Here is a 23182-nt window from a genome sequence, read left to right on the forward strand (position 1 = left end):
TTCATTCATGCCAGCTGTGTAGTCAGAACAACTTCAAGGGTTGAATGTAACTTAATGTGGTCCCAGGTTGTGCCTTGAGGTAGCATGCAGAAGGCAAGACAAACCTTCTCTGGAGAAATGCAACTCAATGCAAGCCTCGAGTAATTCAAGCACCAGTGAATATAGCCAAAAGAAGACAAGATCCCCGATGACGCACAATTTGAAATGGACGTCTAATCCAATGCAGATGACCTTGTGTGGAGAGTTAGGGGGAAACCTCATGTCACTGCTACCACCACCTCTTCCTGGGACATCCAAAGCCCAGCTGGCCTCATCTGATCTGGGAGTGACCTGTTGGTTCTGGGCCTCCCTTAGCTCTAAGGCAGATGGACCAGGGATGGGAATGGGCAACTTGCCAAGCCCCCAGCTCTACTTCCTCTTTGTTCTGTAAGCACTCCTCCCAACTCTCAGCTCTCCATGCTCAGGGGCTGAGGCTGGGACTGAGGTATAGAGTTATGTCACCTGACTGCTTAGTAAACATTTGAAGAAAAAACAAACAACAAAAAGTAATTACAGTAATATCTGGTAAAGCGGACTTGAAGGCAATAAGCATTGTGAGATATAAAGAGTCACCAGATAAAAAGTTCAATTCACTAGAAAAATATAAGACTTTAAAACTCAAATATATTTAACAACATATCTTCAAACACATCTATGGCAAACTGACTACAAGGAGAAACTGAAAAATTCAACCATCACAGGGGGAGATTTTTAAACAAATTTCTCAGTAATTGTTAGACCAACCGGATAAAAATAGTAAGACTATCTTACTTATAGCTTACAAATCTTCTGATTTGAGCAGTACATTTAATAAGCTTGAGCTAATAAGTATATATATAACATTAAACCAAAAATTGGAGAATTAACATTCTTTTCAAGTACAGATAGAAAATTGATAAAAATAATCATATGCTGGACCTTAAAATCAAGACTCAAATTTCACAGGAACTGAAGAAAAGTAGAAGGAAGAAAATAAATATGAGAAAAAATAATGAAAGAGAAAAAGAACATATAGTAAAGAGGATCAACAAAGCCAAAAGTTTACCTTTTTAATAATAAAAGTGAAAAATATTAGACATGATTGTTTAAAAATATAAGAGAAGGCAGGATAAAAAACATTATGGGTAACAAAGGAACATAGGTACAAATAAAACAAGAAAAAACATAAGACATTATGAACTACCTTATGCCAAAATGTTTAAACACTTAGACAAAATGGAAAAGTCCTAGAAAAATATAAAACTCTTTAAGAAGAAACTGAAAAACTGTACAGTCCTAAAACCATTTTAAAAGTTTTTAAAAAGTCCCTGCTTTTTAAAACATCAGGCCTAGATAGCTTTACAGACAAGTTCTACCAAACATTCAAGAAATCAAAGTTATAATCTTACACAGACTTCCAGAAAATAGCAAAGAAAGGCATACTCCCCACCTGATTTCATGAAGCCAGGATAACTTTAATACCAAAACCAAACATGGGTAGAAGAAAGGAAAATTACAGTACAAACTAACTCATAAAGATAGATGCAAAAAACCCTAAACAGCAAGAAGAGATGAAACAAATATAAAAAAAGATGATATAGCTTTGCAAAATTGGCTTTGTGCCAGGAGGTAAAGTTGATTTAATATTTGCAAATAGATTAGTATAATTCACTATATTAACAGATTAAGAAACAAATAACTATCTCAACAGATGAAGAATAAGAGTTCAATACATATGAAATTAATTTATAATAAAAACTACTAACAAACTAGAAATATAGAAGGAAACTTCCTTAATTTGATAAAGGATACTCCCAAAAATCTACAGCAAACTTGATGAAACACTGAAAGCATTTTCTTTACAATGAAGAACAAGAAAAGCATGCTCAATATCACCACTTCTATTGTACTGGAAATACTAGCCAATATGATACAGCAAGAAGGAAATTATGGGTATAAAGGCTGAAAAGGAAAAGCAAAAGCAAGGAAGACCCAACACAGCAAAAAATAAATAAATGAATTTCAAAAAATTGTTACAATTTGTAGATTATGAATTGTGAGTCAATTCAAAAGAATCTCCTGATAATTAGAATAAGATAGCTAAGAAATGTTGCTAGATAAAAAATCAAAATTAGAGGGGCTTCCCTGGTGGCACAGTGGTTGAGAATCTGCCTGCCAATGCAGGGGACACGGGTTCGAGCCCTGGTCTGGGAAGATCCCACATGCCGCGGAGCAACTGGGCCTGTGAGCCACAATTACTGAGCCTGTGGTGTCTGGAGCCTATGCTCCGCAACAAGAGAGGCCGCGACAGTGAGAGGCCTGCGCACCGCAATGAAGAGTGGCCCCCACTCTTCATTGCCAACTAGAGCAAGCCCTTGCACAGAAACGAAGACCCAACACAGCCATAAATTAAAAAAAAAAAAAAAAAAAAAAATCAAAATTAGAAAGTCATTTACATTTCTATACACCAGCAATCAATTAGAAAATATAATTGTTTCCAAAAGTTACCATTTATGGTACTAAGTCTAATAAAATGTGTAAGACCTCAATGGAAAAACTTATAAAATTTTAGAGTCATTAAAGACAACTTAAATAAAACATATAGCATATTTTTGGATAAGAAGACTCAATACTGCAAAATTGTTAATTCTCTTCCGATTGATCTCTAGAGTCAATAGAATTCTAAACAAAATTCCAACAAGATTTTTCTTGGAACATGGCAGCTTGATCCTACCAAGAGCCAAGGCAAGAGAATGGACAAGGTACATTTGAAGAAAAAGGACAGGTTGAGAAATCAGCCCTAATACATGTCAAAATGTATTAAAGCTGTTGTAATTTTAAAAATCACTATTGCTCAGGGAAAGTCAATTAGACCAACAGAACATGACAGAAAGCCCAGAAACTGACCCGCATATGTACGGAATTTTAATTTATGTCACAGAGGGCATTACAGATCAGTGAGGAAGGGCAGACTATTGATAAATGGTTCTGAGACAATCGGTTATTTCTACAGGAAAAAAGTAAAATTTCTATCACAGAATCTACCAAAAAATAACTCCAGGTAAATTAAAGATATAAAGTTAAGAAATGAAACTATAAATGATTTAGAAGGCTAGGTAGGAGAATAACCTCATGCCCTCAAGGTAGGGAAGGATTTCTTAAATAAGACATCAAAAGTACAAATTACAAAAGAAAGGACCGATATATTCAACTACATTAAAATTAACAAATTCTGTTTATCAAGATACACCGTAAGTAAAAAGACATGCCACAAACTATAAAAAGATATTTATAACAAATAAATGATAAATGGACAAAGATAAGCCAGAATATACAGAGAATACTCAGAAATAAAAAGGACAACCCAACAGAAAAATAGGCTAAAAACCAAACAAAAGGTTTTCACTTAAAATGAAACACAAACAATCGATAAAATACGAAAGAATATTCAACTTCATTAGTAGTCTGGGAAATGCAAATTAAAACTTTAAGGAGATACCATTACACACCAAATAGGTTAGAACAATTTTAAAGCTGGACCATACCAAGTATTGGAGAACACAGAAGAAGCAGAACAAAGCTGATGGGAGTACAAATTGGGAAGACCGTTTTGATTAACAGTCTGGGATTATTTACTTAAGTTAAACATGCATAAGCCTTACAGCCCCGCAATTCCACTTCTGGTGCCACCTGCCTGAAAGACATTCCCGTCTAGTGCAAAAATACATGTGCAAAAAAGTACATAGCAACACTATGTGTAAAGCAAAAACACTTTACACTACTTACACATCCATCAATATTAGAATGAAGTCAAGTCATTTTGGTATATCCACTCAATGGAGGACCATATAGTGGTGAAAATCAAGGAACTACAGCCGAACATATCAATGTGATTAAATGTCAGAGAAATAATTTTAAGCAAAAACATTTAAGTTTAATTAAATTCTAATTTAATTTCAATTTAATTTTAAGCAAAATACATGCTGTGTAATTCTATTTATCTAAAGTGAAAACCCATATAATATTTTGCATATGGATATAGCTACATGGAGTAAAACTATAGAGAAAAGCAACTAAACGATTAAGAAAACCTAGGGTAGTGATTACGTCAGGTGGGAGAAAAGGTGACGTGATAGAGCAGGGAGGACTTGGAGCTTCTCGGTACCAGCAATGCTCTACTTCCTAAGCTAGGTGGCAGCCATGCAATGTGCATCATCTTACTTTTTTATTTATGAAAATACATTATTTTATATGTTTGGCATAATTCACACATTTTTAAAAGAATCTACTTAGGCTATTCTAATCTTTAGTTTTACTTTTCAAAATTTACGAATGCGGAAGGCTCCTAATTACATTGCAAGTTATATTTCCTAAGGAAAAAATAGTCAAGCTCCTAAGTGCCATTTGGGTATTCCACATTTAAATGTACATTGCTCTTACCAGTGCCGTGAGAGGTAATTAAAATTAAACTCAAACTGGCTCAACACGTCTCCTCCTATGATAAGAGAAAAATATTTGCATCTGGTGAGTTAATGACAATACACAGCATGCTTCTTTGAACACAAATTTGCACAATCCTGATTGTTAGTTCTTCACAGTGTTACAGGTTTCCATTCATTGTTTTAGGTATAAGCACGTCTTTAAGAAAAAGTGATCTTTTAAAATTTTAGTGAAACACATGAATTAAGAAAGAATCACCCAGATGACCAAAAGGTTTTTTACTTTAAGAAGGACCATAAGGGTTCTTGTAAATAAACACCACTCACAAATACTTCGTATATTTAAAGGTAATTTACTATAGAAAAAAAAAGATGGAGTTTACCAATTTAAAGCTAAAGTATTAGGAGACACTAGGCAATGAATTTAAATCTGATTTAAAAAGCAATGCTTTTCTAAAATAATGACACAAGTAAATGATAAAATGTAATGGGTTTTTTTTACCAAAAAAAAAAACATATGCAACTTTACAGAAGTACATCTCTATGTGAAATGAGGTGCTCCTGTACTCCAAACAAACTGCAATATTAAAATAGAAAGCTAACTCTGGTTTCTCTTCAGAACGCATAAAATAGAAAGCTAGTGGCAAGAGATTAAAAAAATACACATTTAAGGTACAATAGTGACTGCAAGTGAAATATAACTAGCGCAAAAGAAAATCTGGTAAATGTAAATAAACAGTACCGAAATCACCAGCCGGATGTGCCTCAGAATAGGAGCCGTGAAAATCAATCTGAGGAAAAAAAGAGACCCACCTGGTATATCTCACAAATTAAAGCCCACAATGAAGTGAGTAGTGAGATGACAGCCTAACCCAATGATTGTTGGGAATGCCTAGTGGATGGACTCACTTTTCAAAGAAACATTTAATTTTATTGCTTTATTTGTTAAAAAATGATATTGGCAGCTGAGTTGTATACTTAATGATATTGGCAGCTGAGTTGTATACTTAATATCTACGATAAAGCTACTGCAGACATTTGCATCCAACAGGATGCATGGAAAATCTCTACAAAGTGCAAGTTTAAAGTTGGTACAGAACAGTATTAATAGCAATGAATGACCAGAGGGGACTTTCAGAAGCTAAGTCACCAGGTAAGATCACAATTTTTAGTGGTGATATGGCATCCTCATATAGAAAAGTAAGAAGGAAAGAAAACAAAAACATGTGAACTTACTTTTAAATACGGTAGAACCAAGTAGTAGGTATTTATACCTTTGTTAAGAGGTACAGCTTGAATAAAACATACAATTTCTCAAATACTGCTTCTGACTAAAACAGAATATCACATCCATCGCTGTTTTCAGTGCACATTAGTCATTCTGCCCACGTGGATGAATTTACCCGGGAAGCAAGAAGAGTAAGAGGAATGAACAGGAAAGATGGAAATCTAACAAATACCGCATTGGGCAAAGTCTTGTTTCCATGTGAATCTGAATAACCTGAAGTTTTCCTTTTCCTCAGAGGGTCAGTTTTGGATCTTGGGTATGACAGTATCACTCCCATAAAGCCATTAACCTGAAGATATGTACTCACGGCTCCCATTGTCCTAAGGAATCCTTGTTCAATACCCAGGCTATGCCAGCTGACATCTGCCACCATGTGAGACGTAATTCCAAACAAGAAAGCTACCAATTTCTCTGTGTCCTGCCAAATAAGCAAATTAGAGTTGTGTGTGTGGGGGGGGGGGGGGGTTATTTTATAACAATCTTATTAAAGGATTAATACAGATGAATTCATTTCCATCATTGAGACTTCACAAAAAAATCAGAGACAGGTATACTGTAGTTTCCCAAAAAACACAAAGGACTTTTTGAAATGTTTTCGAGTGCCTTGGAACTGCTTTCAGATTAATTTACTATTAGAACAAAATGACCAAGTGACATAGCCCAAACTTTAAAAAACATCATTTACTGCAGATAAAATTGAAGGTATAAATTTCAAAACACAAACACAAAACCGTCACTTATTCAGGTATTAACTAGCCATCTACTATGTCCCACATGCTGTGTTCGGCACCGCAGGCACAACGGTGAGCAGCCCTCACAGAGTCTGGGCTGGGGCTGCGGGTCACAAATGGGGTTAATGTAGGAGCAGAAAGAGTACTTGGCAGGAACTGAGTATCTTTAGGGTTAGAGGCTGTGCCTACCTTATCCCAGGGAAGGGGATAGTTCTCCCGGATATAATGAACGCTTGCATTAAGAAATGGAGTCCAGTGAGTGCTCTCTGACACTTCATGGAATTGTCCTGATAAAACAAAAGCAACCCTCAGAATTCCTCCTTAAAAAGTTGGACATTCTCAATCAAATCTTCCACCACCACCTGATGTGTTGCTGCGTCCCTTCGCCTTCCCTCCAAGCCTCTTATTTTCCTGAGTCAGTGTTCCAAGGAAGCCTCTAGAACAGAAGGGCCAGTCAAAAGAAAAAGGAGCCTTAACTGCTCATAGCATCTGGAAACAGCTGGGCTGCAAGAGAAGCTGGAAGTGTTTAAGTTCTCTGCCCTAAAGCTAAGGAGATAAGTTGTCCTTTTTTTTTTTTTTTTTTTTTTGTTGGTTTTGGGTTTTTTTTTTTTTTTTCAATCTTCTTTTCCATCACAGTCAGTCTCCCTAACAGCACAAAAGACAAAAGTAGATACTCCAAAGGCTTTCAAGCATTTGAGTTTATAATATTTTTAAATGGGGTGTCCCATATGCCTCTTTATTCCCGCAGGAGGGGTGAAAAAGACAGGAACTGACATCTACTCAAAACCTTCAAGTGCCAGATTCTTCATAGAGTGTCACATGTCACGGGCACTCAAAAGCAAAACTCCAGAGTCAGATCTCTCAGGTCAACTTTTTTATACTGTTGTTAAACAAAAATAACCTAATCGGTTTTTGTTTAATTGAAGTATAGTTGATTTACAATGTTGTGTCAGTTTCAGGTATACAGCAAAGTAATTCAGTTATACATATACATCTTTTTCAGATTCTTTTCCATTATAGGTTATATAGTTCCCTGTGCTTGATACAAATGAACTTATTAACAAAACAGAAATAGACCCACAGACATAGAAAACAAACTTATGGTTACAAAAGGAAAAGGGAGGGAGGGGGATAATTTAGGAGTTTGGGATGAACAGATATACACTATTTTATATATATATATATATATATATATATAAATAAACAACAAGGACCTACTAACCAGTTTTAAGTCATTGGTTTCTCTGAAAATGATTTTCAAGAAGTTGTAACTAAGCAATCTGATTTTCTCCAACAGTTTTCCTAGAGATAAACTTTACCATTCCTGTTCTACAGAATACAGCAAAAATCCAGAATTAAGTATAGCAGTAGCTCTTTTGACAAAACTTCATTTAACCAAATTGCCAGATTAACTGAAGCTCCTTGTTCCCTCTGTAAATCGTATGGACTGAAAGCAAAAGAAAGCCACATCCCAGGACTGCTGGATGTTGGCAACTAGCGGGCCACTGTGCATAGGCCCAAGCATCTCGGTCCCCGTGGCTCTGCTATAGTTTATGGTAGGTCAGTCATGTCTGTTTCTAATCCTGTTTATTAAGCCAATTGTCCTTGTTACTGTGATGATAGAATTTAAGTAGGTAAATTGATGAAATATGAGTTCAAAAAGTGGCTTCTTTGGCAACTAAGTATCTAAGAAATTTAAGTCCTCTCGAAAGATGCAATAAAAGTGAATCACCAAAGAAGAAAAAACTGTTGAAGTAGATATGTATGAGAGAAAGGTAAGATTTAGAAAAACTGGGAAAATCTAGCAGGAGTCTGCGTGAAATTCCATGTAATTGGTACATGTTTTATAATCCTAATTGACCTTTTCACTTCAGTCACATACTGGTCCCAATCTTTATAAGAGATAAGAGGGTATATCTTATCTACTGATGTATTTTAAAAAAAAAAGGGCTTCCCTGGTGGCGCAGCGGTTGAGGGTCTGCCTGCCATTGCAGGGGACACGGGTTCGAGCCCTGGTCTGGGAAGATCCCACATGCCACGGAGCAACTAAGCCCGTGAGCCACAATTACTGAGCCTGCGCTCCGCAACAAGAGAGGCCGTGATAGTGAGAGACCCGCGCACCGCGATGAAGAGTGGCCCCCGCTTGCCACAACTAGAGAAAGCCCTCGCACAGAAACGAAGACCCAACACAGCCATAAGTAAATAAATAAATAATTTAAAAAAAAAAAAAAGAGAGAGAGAGAAAATGCTGGAGTTTGCATTCCTCTTACACTCTTCTCAGAACCTTTATTATTGTGTTGGGGTTTTTTGGTCTCTAAAAAGGGCATATGTTAAGCAAAAGTATCTCAAATTTAACTGACAAAAAAATCATTTTTACTTCTTTTTTTGTGTGTGTAAGATATCAAGGAGATGTTAAAAATATCAAGAGACATTAAAGCCTCCTAAATACAGTTCGGTAAATGCTAAATTAGAAGTAATAGGTTATTCTATTATTAGAAAGAACTATAACAAGCAGGCAAAATATAATAATAGGATAGAGAAAGGACAGTGAACAGACTAAGAGGGAAACAGGAAAAAAAGACCGTACAAATAGAGAAACACAAAAGCTGAGTTATCTGGGATCGTAACTAGAGGCGTGAGTAGCTCTAAACATTTCATTGACTTTAAAGGTATCACTGTATTGGGAAAAAATGAGATAATGGCTGATGACCCTAAGACTCCAAAAATGGTTTATGTGGCAACCCTATGTACTGGATGTCTTTCACTGGTCCCCCCCCAAACTCACTTTCCATCCTTCTCTCTCCTGCACTGTTCCTCTGAGGTGACCGGCTTCAACTGAATACTTTGTCCTCTGGCTTGGGGTGGGCTGGGTTTGGCCAATGGGGAGAACTGACAGGAGATCAGAGAAAAGGAGGAGAGAGAGGGTGGGGTATTCACTCTCCCAGCTCCCCTTCTGTGGGGTCACAGTGGGCTGGCTGCGTCCCTGACTCAAGGTCTGGCCCCATCAAGCGACCCTCTCCGCGCAGCTCTGTCTGCCCTCTCCCCTGCACTATGCCCTGCAATTTTCTTGTATCCTGTCCACACCTTTGTAAACTGTCCCCTTATAAAACTCCCCTCAAATTATTCGGTTTGAGTATATCTTCTACGCCTCCGGGGGCCCTGACTGAAACAACTCATAAGCTCAGTTCACTAATAACACTACCTTGGATTTGCATAAGACTTGACAAAATAACATGCATTAATGCCAACAGCAATTCAGTAACGCTGCAAAGCAGGCATTGATTACTATTAATTAGATAGTAATTAATTAGATATTACTGTGTTATAGATGTGGAAACTGAGACTCAGCACGGAAGTGACTTTTTCAAGGTCACATGCTAACAGACAACATAGAAGGAACAAAAACTCAGACCTTTCGATTTCTTTCAAAATGTTTTCTCTTACTGCCATGAAGCAGGAAGGCAAGTCAGGGTGCTTAGAATAAAGCTTTCAGAATTTCTATGCTTAAGCAGGTAAGTTTTGGTTAAATGGAAAATGCACCTAAGTCATTGATCAACAATAGTGGAAAATATAATGTGTTATTTTATATTTTCTTGAGTCCTAGCTATTCCTATCAACCAAGGAAAAGTGACATCATTTGGTCTATAAACCTTCAGCTTACCTCTTTCGCAGATTCTGGGGTAAAAGGCGTCAGGAAACACGGTTCCAGCCTGATATGCATCCTGGTGTTCAAGTAACAGCTGGGGAGCAGGAAAATATAGAGATTAGAGGGCAAGCGTCAACAGTCTGGGAAAAGCAGGCCCAGTCAATCTCCAGGTATGGGAAGTTAGAACAATGTGATGGCGGGGAGGGGGGTGATGGAAGGAAGGAGTGAAGGAAGGAAGGCGTAAATAAAGAAATTTATAAAAATTCATGTATAATCCAAACAGCACCCTACAACATATAACTTCAAGTTCTTTCCTACCAAAAGCAGACAGGCTGATTAGGTAGTAGCAAAAATCACCTGTTTGAATTTTATCTCCTTTCACTTTTTCTGTCCACCCAGTAGAGCAGGATTTCCCCAAGGCTATTTCACTGACCCAGAACTGGTTTGCGGTAAAATTTTCAATGATCTAGTGACAATCAGTGAAATGAGAAAAATACAGACATATATACATATATATGTGTGTATATATATATATATTACAACCTTTTGGAAGGTTAAAAAATATCCTTTCCCCCTTTAAAATGACGTACAAGTCAGTGGTAGAGGTGTTCTTTTCAGCATTCTTCCTTGGTGGCCTGGCTCACTCCATCCCATTCTGATCCCCTTATGGCTGTGCCCAGATGCACGCCAGAGTCTAGAAAATGAAGACTACATTTCCCAGCCTCTATTGAGGAGCCCACTTCTCCCTCTTTTGCTCCTTCAGCCAGCACGGAAGTGCTTGGCCTTTCCGCAGCAAAGGTGGAGGGGGCCCAGGTGATCACAGGCAGAGTGCAGGGCATCTATTTTGCTCGTACGGAGGGTGGCTGAGGTGATGAGCCCCCAGAGCCAACAGTCAAGGTGGTGGCTTCTTCCTTTCCAAACCACACAGGAGACAGCTGGACGTGGAGCTAGTGAATGGGACAGTGGCTGTCTGATTGCATGGTGGCCCTGGCAGGCCAGTTCTGCGTGTTTTCCTAGGAATCCGTTCTGGACACTCAGCTTAGAGCTCGCTCCTCCATTTCTCACAGTTTATCAGCACTGAATCCCCTAATACATGGTCTTATGCCCCTCTCAGCATATGCTAGCCAGAGGGGTTTCCACGGTCTGCAAATGAACTCTGACACTATGGGCAAAGTAGAAGTCTGGCACTCCAACTTTTTAATTTTTCAGTAGGGACTTACTAATAACATAGGCTATATATGAAAGCAACAAAGAAGTACCTCAAAGAACTTAAAACATAAGGAAATATAGTATCATCTACTTTTTGTTTTTGCTTTTTCAAGCAGTGTCTCATCCCCAGTCTTCTAAAGACAAAATCTCTTCCATACTGATCGGTGAGGCTGACCATAGGGGTACAAGGCCAGCATATCCACTCCCACTACAGTGCTTGGCTCAGAGCTGCACATTTGATGGAAGCTAGTTCAGCTAGAACTTTCCCCAAGACTTCTCAGCTAGAGCTGTGGGGAAGATGCCTTCCTCACATCAGGGATTTTAAACTTAGAGGTTGAGTCCTGGACGGCCAGTGCCTTCCACTGGGAGAGAGAGCACCATCTAGACCTCTTGGTCCAGCTCTTTCCCAGGGCTATCAGTTGCATGAACCCATAAAGTCTCCTTCTTTTCTAAAGATAGCTGGAGTTGGACTTTTGCCACTTAAAAGTAATAATTAACCTTATTGAATATTTACCTTCCAGCCACTGTTTTTCACTGTATATGCATTAAGACTTGTTGAATCTGCATCTCCCAGTGAGGCAATGTTATTTAACAGGGAAAAATAATTCTAAAGGAAATTTTTAAAAGTAAAGGTGTCAGAAAAATAGTCAAGAAACTGCTAGGGGGAAAAAAAGTACAGAGGGAGGAGGTATCCTTCAGATATAAAAATGTATTTTTAAGCTATAGAAATTAAAACAGTATGATATCAGAACCAAAAGAGACAGATCAATGAAACAGAATAAAGAGTAAAGAAACAGACTCAAGCATAGATAATAATTTAATGCATGATAGAAATGAATAAAGGACGGAGTAACAATTGTGTTAGCACAATCCAACGGCAATGAGTATTCCATTTTTGCAGGGAATCCATACTTAGCCTAGGTGACGCTGACTTGAAGTTGACATTACCAATAACAGGTCACTGGATCCCTATCATGCTTTATGTCAAAATGATACAAGATGAATTAGGGAGTTAAATGTCAAAAATAGATCCATGAAATTAACAAGACACATTTTAAGTGAATAATTGTATAATCTCAGAGTGGGAATGATATTTCTAAGGAAAACATACAGGCAGAAACCATGAAAGATGATGCACTTAACTACACAAAAATTTAAATGTTTCTGCATGGTTAAAAGCATCAGAAACAAATTTAAGAGAAAAATAAATAACCACAAGAATCACTTGACACATGACAGGCTACTATCTTTAATAAATAAGCCATTCTTCACATCAAGATTAGTATTGTAATAGAAAAATGAGCAAGGGCTTCCCTGGTGGCGCAGTGGTTAAGAATCCTCCTGCCAATGCAGGGGACATGGGTTCGAGCCCTGGTCCAGGAAGATCCCACATACTGTGGAGCAAACTAAGCCCATGCGCCATAACTACTGAAGCCCACATGCCTAGAGCCCATGCTCCAAAACAAAGAGAAGCCACCGCAATGCGAAGCCCACACACCGCCATGAAGGGTAGCCCCCGCTCGCCCCAATTAGAGAAAGCTCGTGTGCAGCAACGAAGACCCAAAGCAGCCAAAAATAAAATAAATTTATTAAAAAAAAAAAAGACATAGGCAATTCACAGAAGAAGCAATAGAAATAGTCAATAGACACTTGAAGTATATTTAACCTCATTAATAGTAAATCAATAATTTAAATGTCTGTTAAACCAATAACAAAATACCATTTTCACATATAAAATTGGCAAAAATGAAAAAATAATTTAAAAAAATAGACCATAAAAGTGAATCCATTTCCAAATCTGAACATAAAGAAGTTTCAATGAAATACATGAACAATTAAGGATATTAACCCTTTCTTGGTCATGTATGTCTTCCCTGTGTTTTCTTTCTTTCTTTCTTTTTTTTTAATTTGTTTCTGGGCCAAGGGGATTCGACTAGCAGGGCCAGGACTGAAGGGATTTGCCAGGTAATGGATCACATACAAGGAGATCTAGCGTGTAAGAATATATATATTGAGGATGATGGAGGCCAGGTTTCTCACTGTTGGAGAAAGGAGCTACAGATACACACATGGAGAAAGCTAGAATAAATCCCGTGCTGATGGGTTGGAACTGGAGATGTTTTTGTGTGAACTCAGGGTTTTAAATAGGTAAAGAGACAGACACAAAAGCCAACTTCAAGTGAAATCTGGAACAGTTTGAGCATCAAGATAAATAATGTTAGTAATGTGATATAAACCACTGAATAAAATAGGAATCCATGACTGTATACTAATATAAAGTAAGAGATAAATGGGGAATAAGGGAAAGCTCTACCTTACAGCAGAATACTAACTAATAAATGTAGAAGGAATGATGGAATCAGATAAACAATTTGGCAACCATCAAAATTATTTCAGGGCTTCCCTGGTGGCGCAGTGGTTGAGAGTCTGCCTGCCAGTGGAGGGGACACGGGTTCGAGCCCTGGTCTGGGAGGATCCCACATGCCGCAGAGCAGCTGGGCCCGTGAGCCACAACTACTGAGCCTGCGCGTCTGGAGCTTGTGCTCCACAACAAGAGAGGCCGCGATAGTGAGAGGCCTGTGCACCGCGATGAAGAGTGGCCCCCGCTTGCTGCAACTGGAGAAAGCCCTCGCACAGAAACGAAGACCCAACACAGCCAAAAATAAATAAATAATTTTAAAAAAAAATTATTTCAGGCAAGAATAATCAATGGATGCTAAAAAGTTTGATGAGAAACAGGATATTTACATTACTTCAATATATCTCCTCACAAAATATTTACTTACTAATTAATTTAAAAAGTAGAAAATATTTATTAACTTTCCGATATAAAAATGTGGCAGACACCATCTTAACCAAGTGATAAAATTAACATCAATAGGACTTCTGCTTCCAGACGTGGGTGTACTTTTCCCTATTCTTCTTGCTAAGTACAACTGAAACCCTGGGCATTATATACAGAACGAATATAAGATGACTCAAAGGTGGAGATAAGTATGCAGATTGGCTAAGAAACTCAGGACCTGAAGAATAACACTGTGGTGAGTTCTGTGGATTTTCTTTTTACTTCATGTATCCCAAACTGGATAATGGAAAAGCCAGCCACCAAGAAACTCCAATGGGTATAGACAAAACAAAACAATGCCACAACAAAAGCCTGCTCTCTCTAGCCACAGAACCAGGAAACGGACAGCCTAGCAAGACAGAGGACTTCTACACAATAACCTCTCTACTCCAGGTAAACACCACAGAAAAACCTGTGGCCCCACCGTTCCTCACCACCAGCTAAGGTCTAGTGAGGAGCCTAGACTTGTCCCCTCACGAGGCTGCAGTAAGGTGCCCCAGCGCCCCAACTACAGTGGTATCAGAAAAGGCTAAGGAGGCAGCCAGGACTTTCATCCCTGCCATCCTGCCCCCTACCCCTACCCTTTGATGTCAGTGAGACCATGAAGAGAGCCTAGGCATCCAATCCCAACTGGCAGTAACAAGGAATCTCTCCCCATCCCCACTGGGGAGGGGGGCAGTGTCAGAAGAAGCCCAGGGGAGGTCAGGACATCCACCTCCAGCCAGCAATAAGAGGCCACCTCTGCCTTCTGACATCAGTAGAGGCCATGGTGAGGAGCAGCAATTAGGCACTCCTACCCCTCCTGGCCAGAGAGGCATCAGGGCAGGCCCAGTGGGGAACCTTGAATTCTAACCCCAGCTGGCAGTTAGGAGGCAGTGTCCCCTGACCCCTTCCCCGACCTGAGTGGTATCAGAAGAAGACAACTAAAACAGGAAGTTTAAATAAGATCCAGTGTCTCATAACCTAATACCTAAAATGTCCAGGTTTCAATCAAAGATCCCTCATCATACCAAGAACTAGAAAGATGTCAAAAGGAATGAAGAGATAATCAGTAGATGCCAGCATTGAGATGGCAGAATTTTTTGAATTATCTGACAAATATTTTAAAGCAGCCATCATAAAAATGCTTCAGTGAACAATTACAAACACAGTTGAAACAAAAAAAACGAGTCAAAGAAATAGAAGATATAAAGAAGAACTGAATGGAAATTACAGAACTGAAAAATACAATAGCTGAAATAAAAGTTCAGAAATGGTACAAGTTGACATCATGTGCCTTCTGGTAAAAGGCAATGAGAAGAATACAGCATCACTTCAATGGTCTATAATATTTTTGCCCAAAAATAACCTGCAGGAGAATCTAATCATGAGGAGCCATCAGACAAAACCAAATGAAGTTGCATTCTACAGAGTTACTGGACTGTACTTTTTCAAACTATTGAGGACAATATAGACAAGGTAGGCCTGAGGAACTGTTACAGGTTGGAGGAGATCAGACAACTAAACACATGCTCCTGGAACCATAAAGTATATTGAGACAACTGGTGAAATTTGTAAGAGCCTGAGGATTGGGTGATAGTGTTATTTCAATGTTGATTTCCTGATTGTGATTATTATACTGTAGTTATATAGATACATATAGTAGTTATATATATGTATATGTATATATATGGTGTCCTTGTTTTTAGGAAATATAGTCCCTCCTTATCCATGGTTTTGCTTTTCTTGGTTTCAGTTACCCATGGTTCAAAAATATTAAATGGAAAATTCCAGAAATAAACAATTCATAGTTTTTAAATTGGGTGCCATTCTGAGTATCATGATGAAATCTCGAGCCATCCTGCTCTGTCTGCCTGGAACGTGAATCATCCCTTTGTCCAGTATATCCTGCCCATTAGTCTCTACTATTAGATCTACTATCAAGGTAGCACAGTGCTTGGGTTAAAGTAGCTCTTATCTTGCTCAATAATGGTCCCAAAGCACAAGAATAATGATGCTGGCAATTTGGATATGCTGAAGAGAAGCTGTAAAGTGCTTCCTTTAAGTGAAAAGGTGAACACTGTAGACTTAATAAGGGAAGAAAGTGTATGATGAGTTTGCAAGATATACAGTAAGAACTACTGTACAGTAAGAACAAACCTTCTAGTCATGAAATTGTGAAGAAGGAAATTTGTGCTAATTTTGCTGCTGCACCTCAAACTGTAAAAGCTACAGCCACAGTGTGATTAAGTGCTTAGATAAAATGGAAAAGACATTAAATTTGTACAATATTTTGATAGAAAGATGATATTCACATAATTTTATTACAGTATATTGTTATAATTGTTCTACTTTATTATTAGTCATTGTTGTTTCTCTTACTGTGCCTAATCCATAAATTAAGCTTTATCATAAGTATGAACATATGTATAGGAAAATACAGTATATATGAGGTTCGGTACTATCCACGGTTTCAGGCATCCACTGAAAGTCTTGGGATGTATCCCCCAAGGATGAGGGGAACTACTGTACACAAGGGTGTGTTGAAGGGTAATGATTACCACGTCAGCAACTAACTCTCAAATGGCTCAGGGGAAAATCAATACGTATACAGAGGCTCAAAAGGCAAATAGGATAAGTTATCAACAACTGGGGAAATAGGGTAAAAGGCATACAGGAATTATTTGTCTAATTTTTTCAACTTTTCTATCAGTTTTAAATTATTTCAAAATAAAAAGTTAAAATAAGGAACTGGTTAAATAAATTATGGTACAGAAAAGTATGTAATGGTTTAAAATTATTCTGAAGATGTCTACTGATATGGACATGAACAGATACATGACTATCTCTCTGATATGGTAAATGACAAAAAAGGCAAGTTTACAAAATAACACGTAACTTAAAAAAAGAGAGAAAGTGCTAATAAATGCAGAGAAAATGCCTGGCATGATTTAAAGCAAAATGTTAACATTGGTTATTTCTAAGATTTTTTTGTTTTTGTTTTTGTTTTTTTTTACAATGAGTTTCTATTAGTTTTATAATCAGAAAAGACGAAATCTATTCTATGGGCAGTGAGGGAGGAGCAGAGCAAAGAGAGGACAGCAACCAACCAAATACCCTTGTTTTGATTTCCTGGTTAACGTACCACATTCTGTTTATTGTTGTAGAAAGAGAATAAAATCAGGGCCATAATGACCACCAACGTGAGGTACACTTGGTTCTTACAGTTCTTATAACTTAATAAGCTTATAACTTTCTCAGCTTTATGCATTACTCTTATTAACTTGATTAGGGTAGGTCAAAGTCATTAAAATGTAGTCACCTCTGGATGTATCAGCAAATGATAATCCCAGAACCAACAAAACTCAGACCCCGAGTGTGCAGGGCTTGCTGAGATACCGCCAGCCTGTGGGGGTCTGTCTAGCATCCTTCGGGTAACCTCCCTCTGTATCCTTTCACCAAACTGGACCGATGAGTCCAGCAGTCACCAAAGAGCAGGTTTTAGTAGGGAGAAAGAGAAACTCCTAAGATTCCCACATATGGAGATATAAAATAGATCACCAATCCTTGAAAAGGGATTTTTTGACAACATGATAAAAGGTAAAGTAATCCCTATCTGTCTTCATAAGTTAAAAGGGGGGAGGGGGGCAAGATGGCAGAAGAGTAAGACGCGGAGATCACCTTCCTTCCCACAGATACAGTAGAAATACATCTACACGTGGAACTGCTCCTACAGAACACCCACTGAATGCTGGCAGAAGACGTCAGACCTCCCAAAAGCTTTATTTTATTTTATTTTATCCTCTTTCTTTCTTTCTATTTTTTTCTCCCTTTTATTCTGAGCCATGTGGATGAAAGGCTCTTGGTGCTCCAGCCAGGCATCAGGGCTGTGCCTCTGAGGTGGGAGAGCCAACTTCAGGACAGTGGTCCACAAGAGACCTCCCAGCTCCACGTAATACCAAACGGCAAAAACCTCTCAGAGATCTCCATCTCAACATCAAGACCCAGCTTCATTCAATGACCAGCAAGCTACAGTGCTGGACACCCTAAGCCAAACAACTAGCAAGACAGGAACACAGCCCCATCCATTAGCAGAGAGGCTGCCTAAAATCATAATAAGGCCACAGACACCCCAAAACACACCACCAGACGTGGCCGTGCCCACCAGAAAGACAAGATCCAACCTCATCCACCAGGACACAGGCACTAGTCCCCTCCACCAGGAAGCCTACACAACCCACTGAACCAACCTTAGCCACTGGGGACAGATACCAAAAACAACGGGAACTACGAACCTACAGCCTGTGAAAAGGAGACCCCAAACATAGTAAGATAAGCAAAAGGAGAAGACAAAAAAACACACAGCAGGTGAAGGAGCAGGGTCAAAACACACCAGACCTAACAAATGAAGAGGAAATAGGCAGTCTACCTGAAAAAGAATTCAGAATAATGATAGTAAAGATGATCCAAAATCTTGGAAATAGAATAGACAAAATGCAAGAAACATTTAACAAGGACGTAGAAGAACTAAAGAGGAACCAAGCAATGATGAAAAACACAATAAATGAAATTAAAAATACTCTAGACGGGATCAATAGCAGAATAACTGAGGCAGAAGAACGGATAAGTGACCTGGAAGATAAAATAGTGGAAATAACTACTGCAGAGCAGAATAAAGAAAAAAGAATGAAAAGAACTGAGGACAGTCTCAGAGACCTCTGGGACAACATTAAATGCACCAACATTCGAATTATAGGGGTCCCAGAAGAAGAAGAGAAAAAGAAAGGGACTGAGAAAATATTTGAAGAGATTATAGTTGAAAACTTCCCTAATATGGGAAAGGAAATAGTTAATCAAGTCCTGGAAGCACAGAGAGTCCCATACAGGATAAATCCAAGGAGAAACGCGCCAAGACACATATTAATCAAACTATCAAAAATTAAATATAAAGAAAACATACTAAAAGTAGCAAGGGAAAAACAACAAATAACACACAAGGGAATCCCCATAAGGTTAACAGCTGATCTTTCAGCAGAAACTCGGCAAGCCAGAAGGGAGTGGCAGGATATACTTAAAGTGATGAAGGAGAAAAACCTACAACCAAGGTTACTCTACCCAGCAAGGATCTCATTCAGATTTGATGGAGAAATTAAAACCTTTACAGACAAGCAAAAGCTGAGAGAGTTCAGCACCACCAAACCAGCTTTACAACAAATGCTAAAGGAACTTCTCTAGGCAGGAAATACAAGAGAAGGAAAACACCTACAATAACAAACCCAAAATATTTAAGAAAATGGGAATAGGTACATACATATCGATAATTACCTTAAATGTAAATGGATTAAATGCTCCCACCAAAAGACACAGGCTGGCTGAATGGATACAAAAACAAGACCCATATATATGCTGTCTACAAGAGACCCACTTCAGACCTAGAGACACATACAGACTGAAAGTGAGGGGATGGAAAAAGATATTCCATGCAAATGGAAATCAAAAGAAAGCTGGAGTAGTAATTCTCATATCAGACAAAATAGACTTTAAAATAAAGACTATAACAAGAGACAAAGAAGGACACTATATAATGATCAAGGGATCGATCCAAGAGGAAGGTATAACAATTGTAAATATTTATGCACCCAACATAGGAGCACCTCAATACATAAGGCAAATACTAACAGCCATAAAAGGGGAAATCGACAGTAACACAATCATAGTAGGGGACTTTAACACCCCACTTTCACCAATGGACAGATCATCCGAAATGAAAATAAATAAGGAAACACAAGCTTTAAATGATACATTAAACAAGATGGACTTAATTGATATTTATAGGACATTCCACCCAAAAACAACAGAATACACATTTTTCTCAAGTGCTCATGGAACATTCTCCAGGATAGATCACATCTTGGGTCACAAATCAAGCCTTGGTAAATTTAAGAAAATTGAAATCGTATCAAGTATCTTTTCCGACCACAACGCTATGAGACTAGATATCAATTACAGGAAAAGATCTGTAAAAAATACAAACACATGGAGGCTACACAATACACTACTTAATAACGAAGTGATCACTGAAGAAATCAAAGGGGAAATCAAAAAATACCTAGAAACAAATGACAATGGAGATACTACGACCCAAAACCTATGGGATGCAGCAAAAGCAGTTCTAAGAAGGAAGTTTATAGCAATACAAGCCTACATCAAGAAAAAGGAAACATCTCGAATAAACAACCTAACCTTGCACCTAAAGCAATTAGAGAAAGAAGAACAAAAAAAACCCCAAAGCCAGCAGAAGGAAAGAAATTATAAAGATCAGGTCAGAAATAAATGAAAAAGAAATGAAGGAAACAATAGCAAAAATCAATGAAACTAAAAGCTGGTTCTTTGAGAAGATAAACAAAATTGATAAACCACTAGCCAGACTCATCAAGAGAAAAGGGGAGAAGACTCAAATCAATAGAATTAGAAATGAAAAAGGAGAAGTAACCACTGACACTGCAGAAATACAAACGATCATGAGAGATTACTACAAGCAACTCTATGCCAATAAAATGGACAACCTGGAAGAAATGGACAGATTCTTAGAAATGCACAACCTGCTGAGACTGAACCAGGAAGAAATAGAAAATATGAACAGACCAATCACAAGCACTGAAATTGAAACTGTGATTAAAAATCTTCCAACAAACAAAAGCCCAGGACACGATGGCTTCACAGGCGAATTCTATCAAACATTTAGAGAAGAGCTAACACCTATCCTTCTCAAACTCTTCCAAAATATTGCAGAGGGAGGAACACTCCCCGACTCATTCTATGAGGTCACCATCACCCTGATGCCAAAACCAGACAAAGATGTGACAAAGAAAGAAAACTACAGGCCAATATCACTGATGAACATAGATGCAAAAATCCTCAACAAAATACTAGCAAACAGAATCCAACAGCACATTAAAAGGATTATACACCATGATCAAGTGGGGTTTATTACAAGAATGCAAGGATTCTTCAATATACGCAAATCAATCAACGTGATACATCAATATTAACAAATTGAAGGAAAAAAACCATATGATCATCTCAATAGACGCAGAGAAAGCTTTCGACAAAATTCAACACCCATTTATGATAAAAGCCCTGCAGAAAGTAGGCATAGAGGGAACTTTCCTCAACATAATATAGGCCATATACGACAAACCCACAGCCAACACTGTCCTCAATGGTGAAAAACTGAAAACATTTCCACTAAGATCAGGAACAAGACAAGGTTGCCCACTCTCACCACTATTATTCAACATAGTTTTGGAAGTGTTAGCCACAGCAATCAGAGAAGACAAAGAAATAAAAGGAATACAAATTGGAAAAGAAGAAGTAAAGCTGTCCCTGTTTGCAGATGACATGATATTATACATAGAGAATCCTAAAGATGCTACCAGAAAACTACTAGAGCTAATCAATGAATTTGGTAAAGTAGCAGGATACAAAATTAATGCACAGAAATCTCTTGCATTCCTATATACTAATGATGAAAAATCTGAAAGTGAAATTAAGAAAACACTCCTGTTTACCATTGCAACAAAAAGAATAAAATATCTAGGAATAAACCTACCTAAGGGGACAAAAGACCTGTATGCAGAAAATTATAGGACACTGATGAAAGAAATTAAAGATGATACAAATAGATAGAGAGATATACCATGTTCTTGGATTGGAAGAATCAACATTGTGAAAATGACTCTACTACCCAAAGCAATCTACAGATTCAATGCAATCCCTATCAAACTACCAATGGCATTTTTCACAGAACTAGAACAAAAAATTTCACAATTTGTATGGAGACACAAAAGACCCCGAATAGCCAAAGCAATCTTGAGAATGAAAAATGGAGCTGGAGGAATCAGGCTCCCTGACTTCAGACTATATTACAAAGCTACAGTAATCAAGACAGTTTGGTACTGGCACAAAAACAGAAATATAGATCAATGGAACAGGATAGAAAGCCCAGAGATAAACCCACGCACATATGGTCACCTTATCTTCGATAAAGGAGGCAAGCATATACAGTGGAGAAAAGACAGCCTCTTCAATAAGTGGTGCTGGGAAAATTGGACAGGTACATGTAAAAGTATGAAATTAGAACACTCCCTGACACCATACACAAAAATAAACTCAAAATGGATTAAAGACCTAAGTGTAAGGCCAGACACTATAAAACTCTTAGAGGAAAATATAGGCAGAACACTCTATGACATAAATCACAGCAAGATCCTTTTTGACCCAGCCCCTAGAGAAATGGAAATAAAAACAAAAATAAACAAATGGGACCTAATGAAACTTAAAAGCTTTTGCACAGCAAAGGAAACCATAAACAAGACCAAAAGACAACCCTCAGAATGGGAGAAAATATTTGCAAATGAAGCAACTGACAAAGGATTAATCTCCAAGATTTACAAGCAGCTCATGCAGCTCAATAACAAACAAACAAACAACCCAATCCAAAAATGGGCAGAAGACCTTAATAGACATTTCTCCAAAGAAAATATACAGATGGCCAACAGACTCATGAAATAATGCTCAACATCATTAATCATTAGAGAAATGCAAATCAAAACTACAATGAGATATCATCTCACACCGGTCAGAATGGCCATCATCAAAAAATCTACAAATAATAAATGCTGGAGAGGGTGTGGAGAAAAGGGAACACTCTTGCACTGTTGGTGGGAATGTAAATTGATACAGCCACTATGGAGAACAGTATGGAGGTTCCTTAAAAAACTACAAATAGAACTACCATATGACCCAGCAATCCCACTACTGGGCATATACCCTGAGAAAACCATAGCTCAAAAAGAGTCATGTACCAAAATGTTCATTGCAGCTCTATTTACAATAGCTAGGACATGGAAGCAACCTAAGTGTCCATCATCAGATGAATGGATAAAGAAGATGTGGCACATATATACAATGGAATATTACTCAGCCATAAAAAGAAATGAAATGGAGTTATTTGTAATGAGGTGG

General features: G+C 38.0%; 1 protein-coding gene across 3 annotated transcripts in view; it reads right to left on the reverse strand.

Moving 5' to 3' along the window:
- The window catches only part of GPLD1 (glycosylphosphatidylinositol specific phospholipase D1), a 54332-nt gene that overhangs the window by 26042 nt on the left and 5108 nt on the right, over window positions 1-23182 (reverse strand). For all 3 annotated transcript variants that reach the window (XM_059938027.1, XM_059938026.1, XM_059938028.1), the window contains 5 exons: window positions 10138-10216; window positions 6666-6763; window positions 6053-6163; window positions 5200-5248; window positions 4459-4513 (listed from right to left, as the gene is read on the reverse strand). In XM_059938027.1, coding sequence (XP_059794010.1) covers window positions 4459-4513; window positions 5200-5248; window positions 6053-6163; window positions 6666-6763; window positions 10138-10216 — 392 coding nt within the window. The remainder of the gene's footprint in view (window positions 1-4458; window positions 4514-5199; window positions 5249-6052; window positions 6164-6665; window positions 6764-10137; window positions 10217-23182) is intronic.

Source organism: Balaenoptera ricei, chromosome 11 (genome assembly GCF_028023285.1).
Source record: "Balaenoptera ricei isolate mBalRic1 chromosome 11, mBalRic1.hap2, whole genome shotgun sequence".
In the NCBI taxonomy this organism is placed as follows: Eukaryota; Metazoa; Chordata; class Mammalia; order Artiodactyla; family Balaenopteridae; genus Balaenoptera; species Balaenoptera ricei.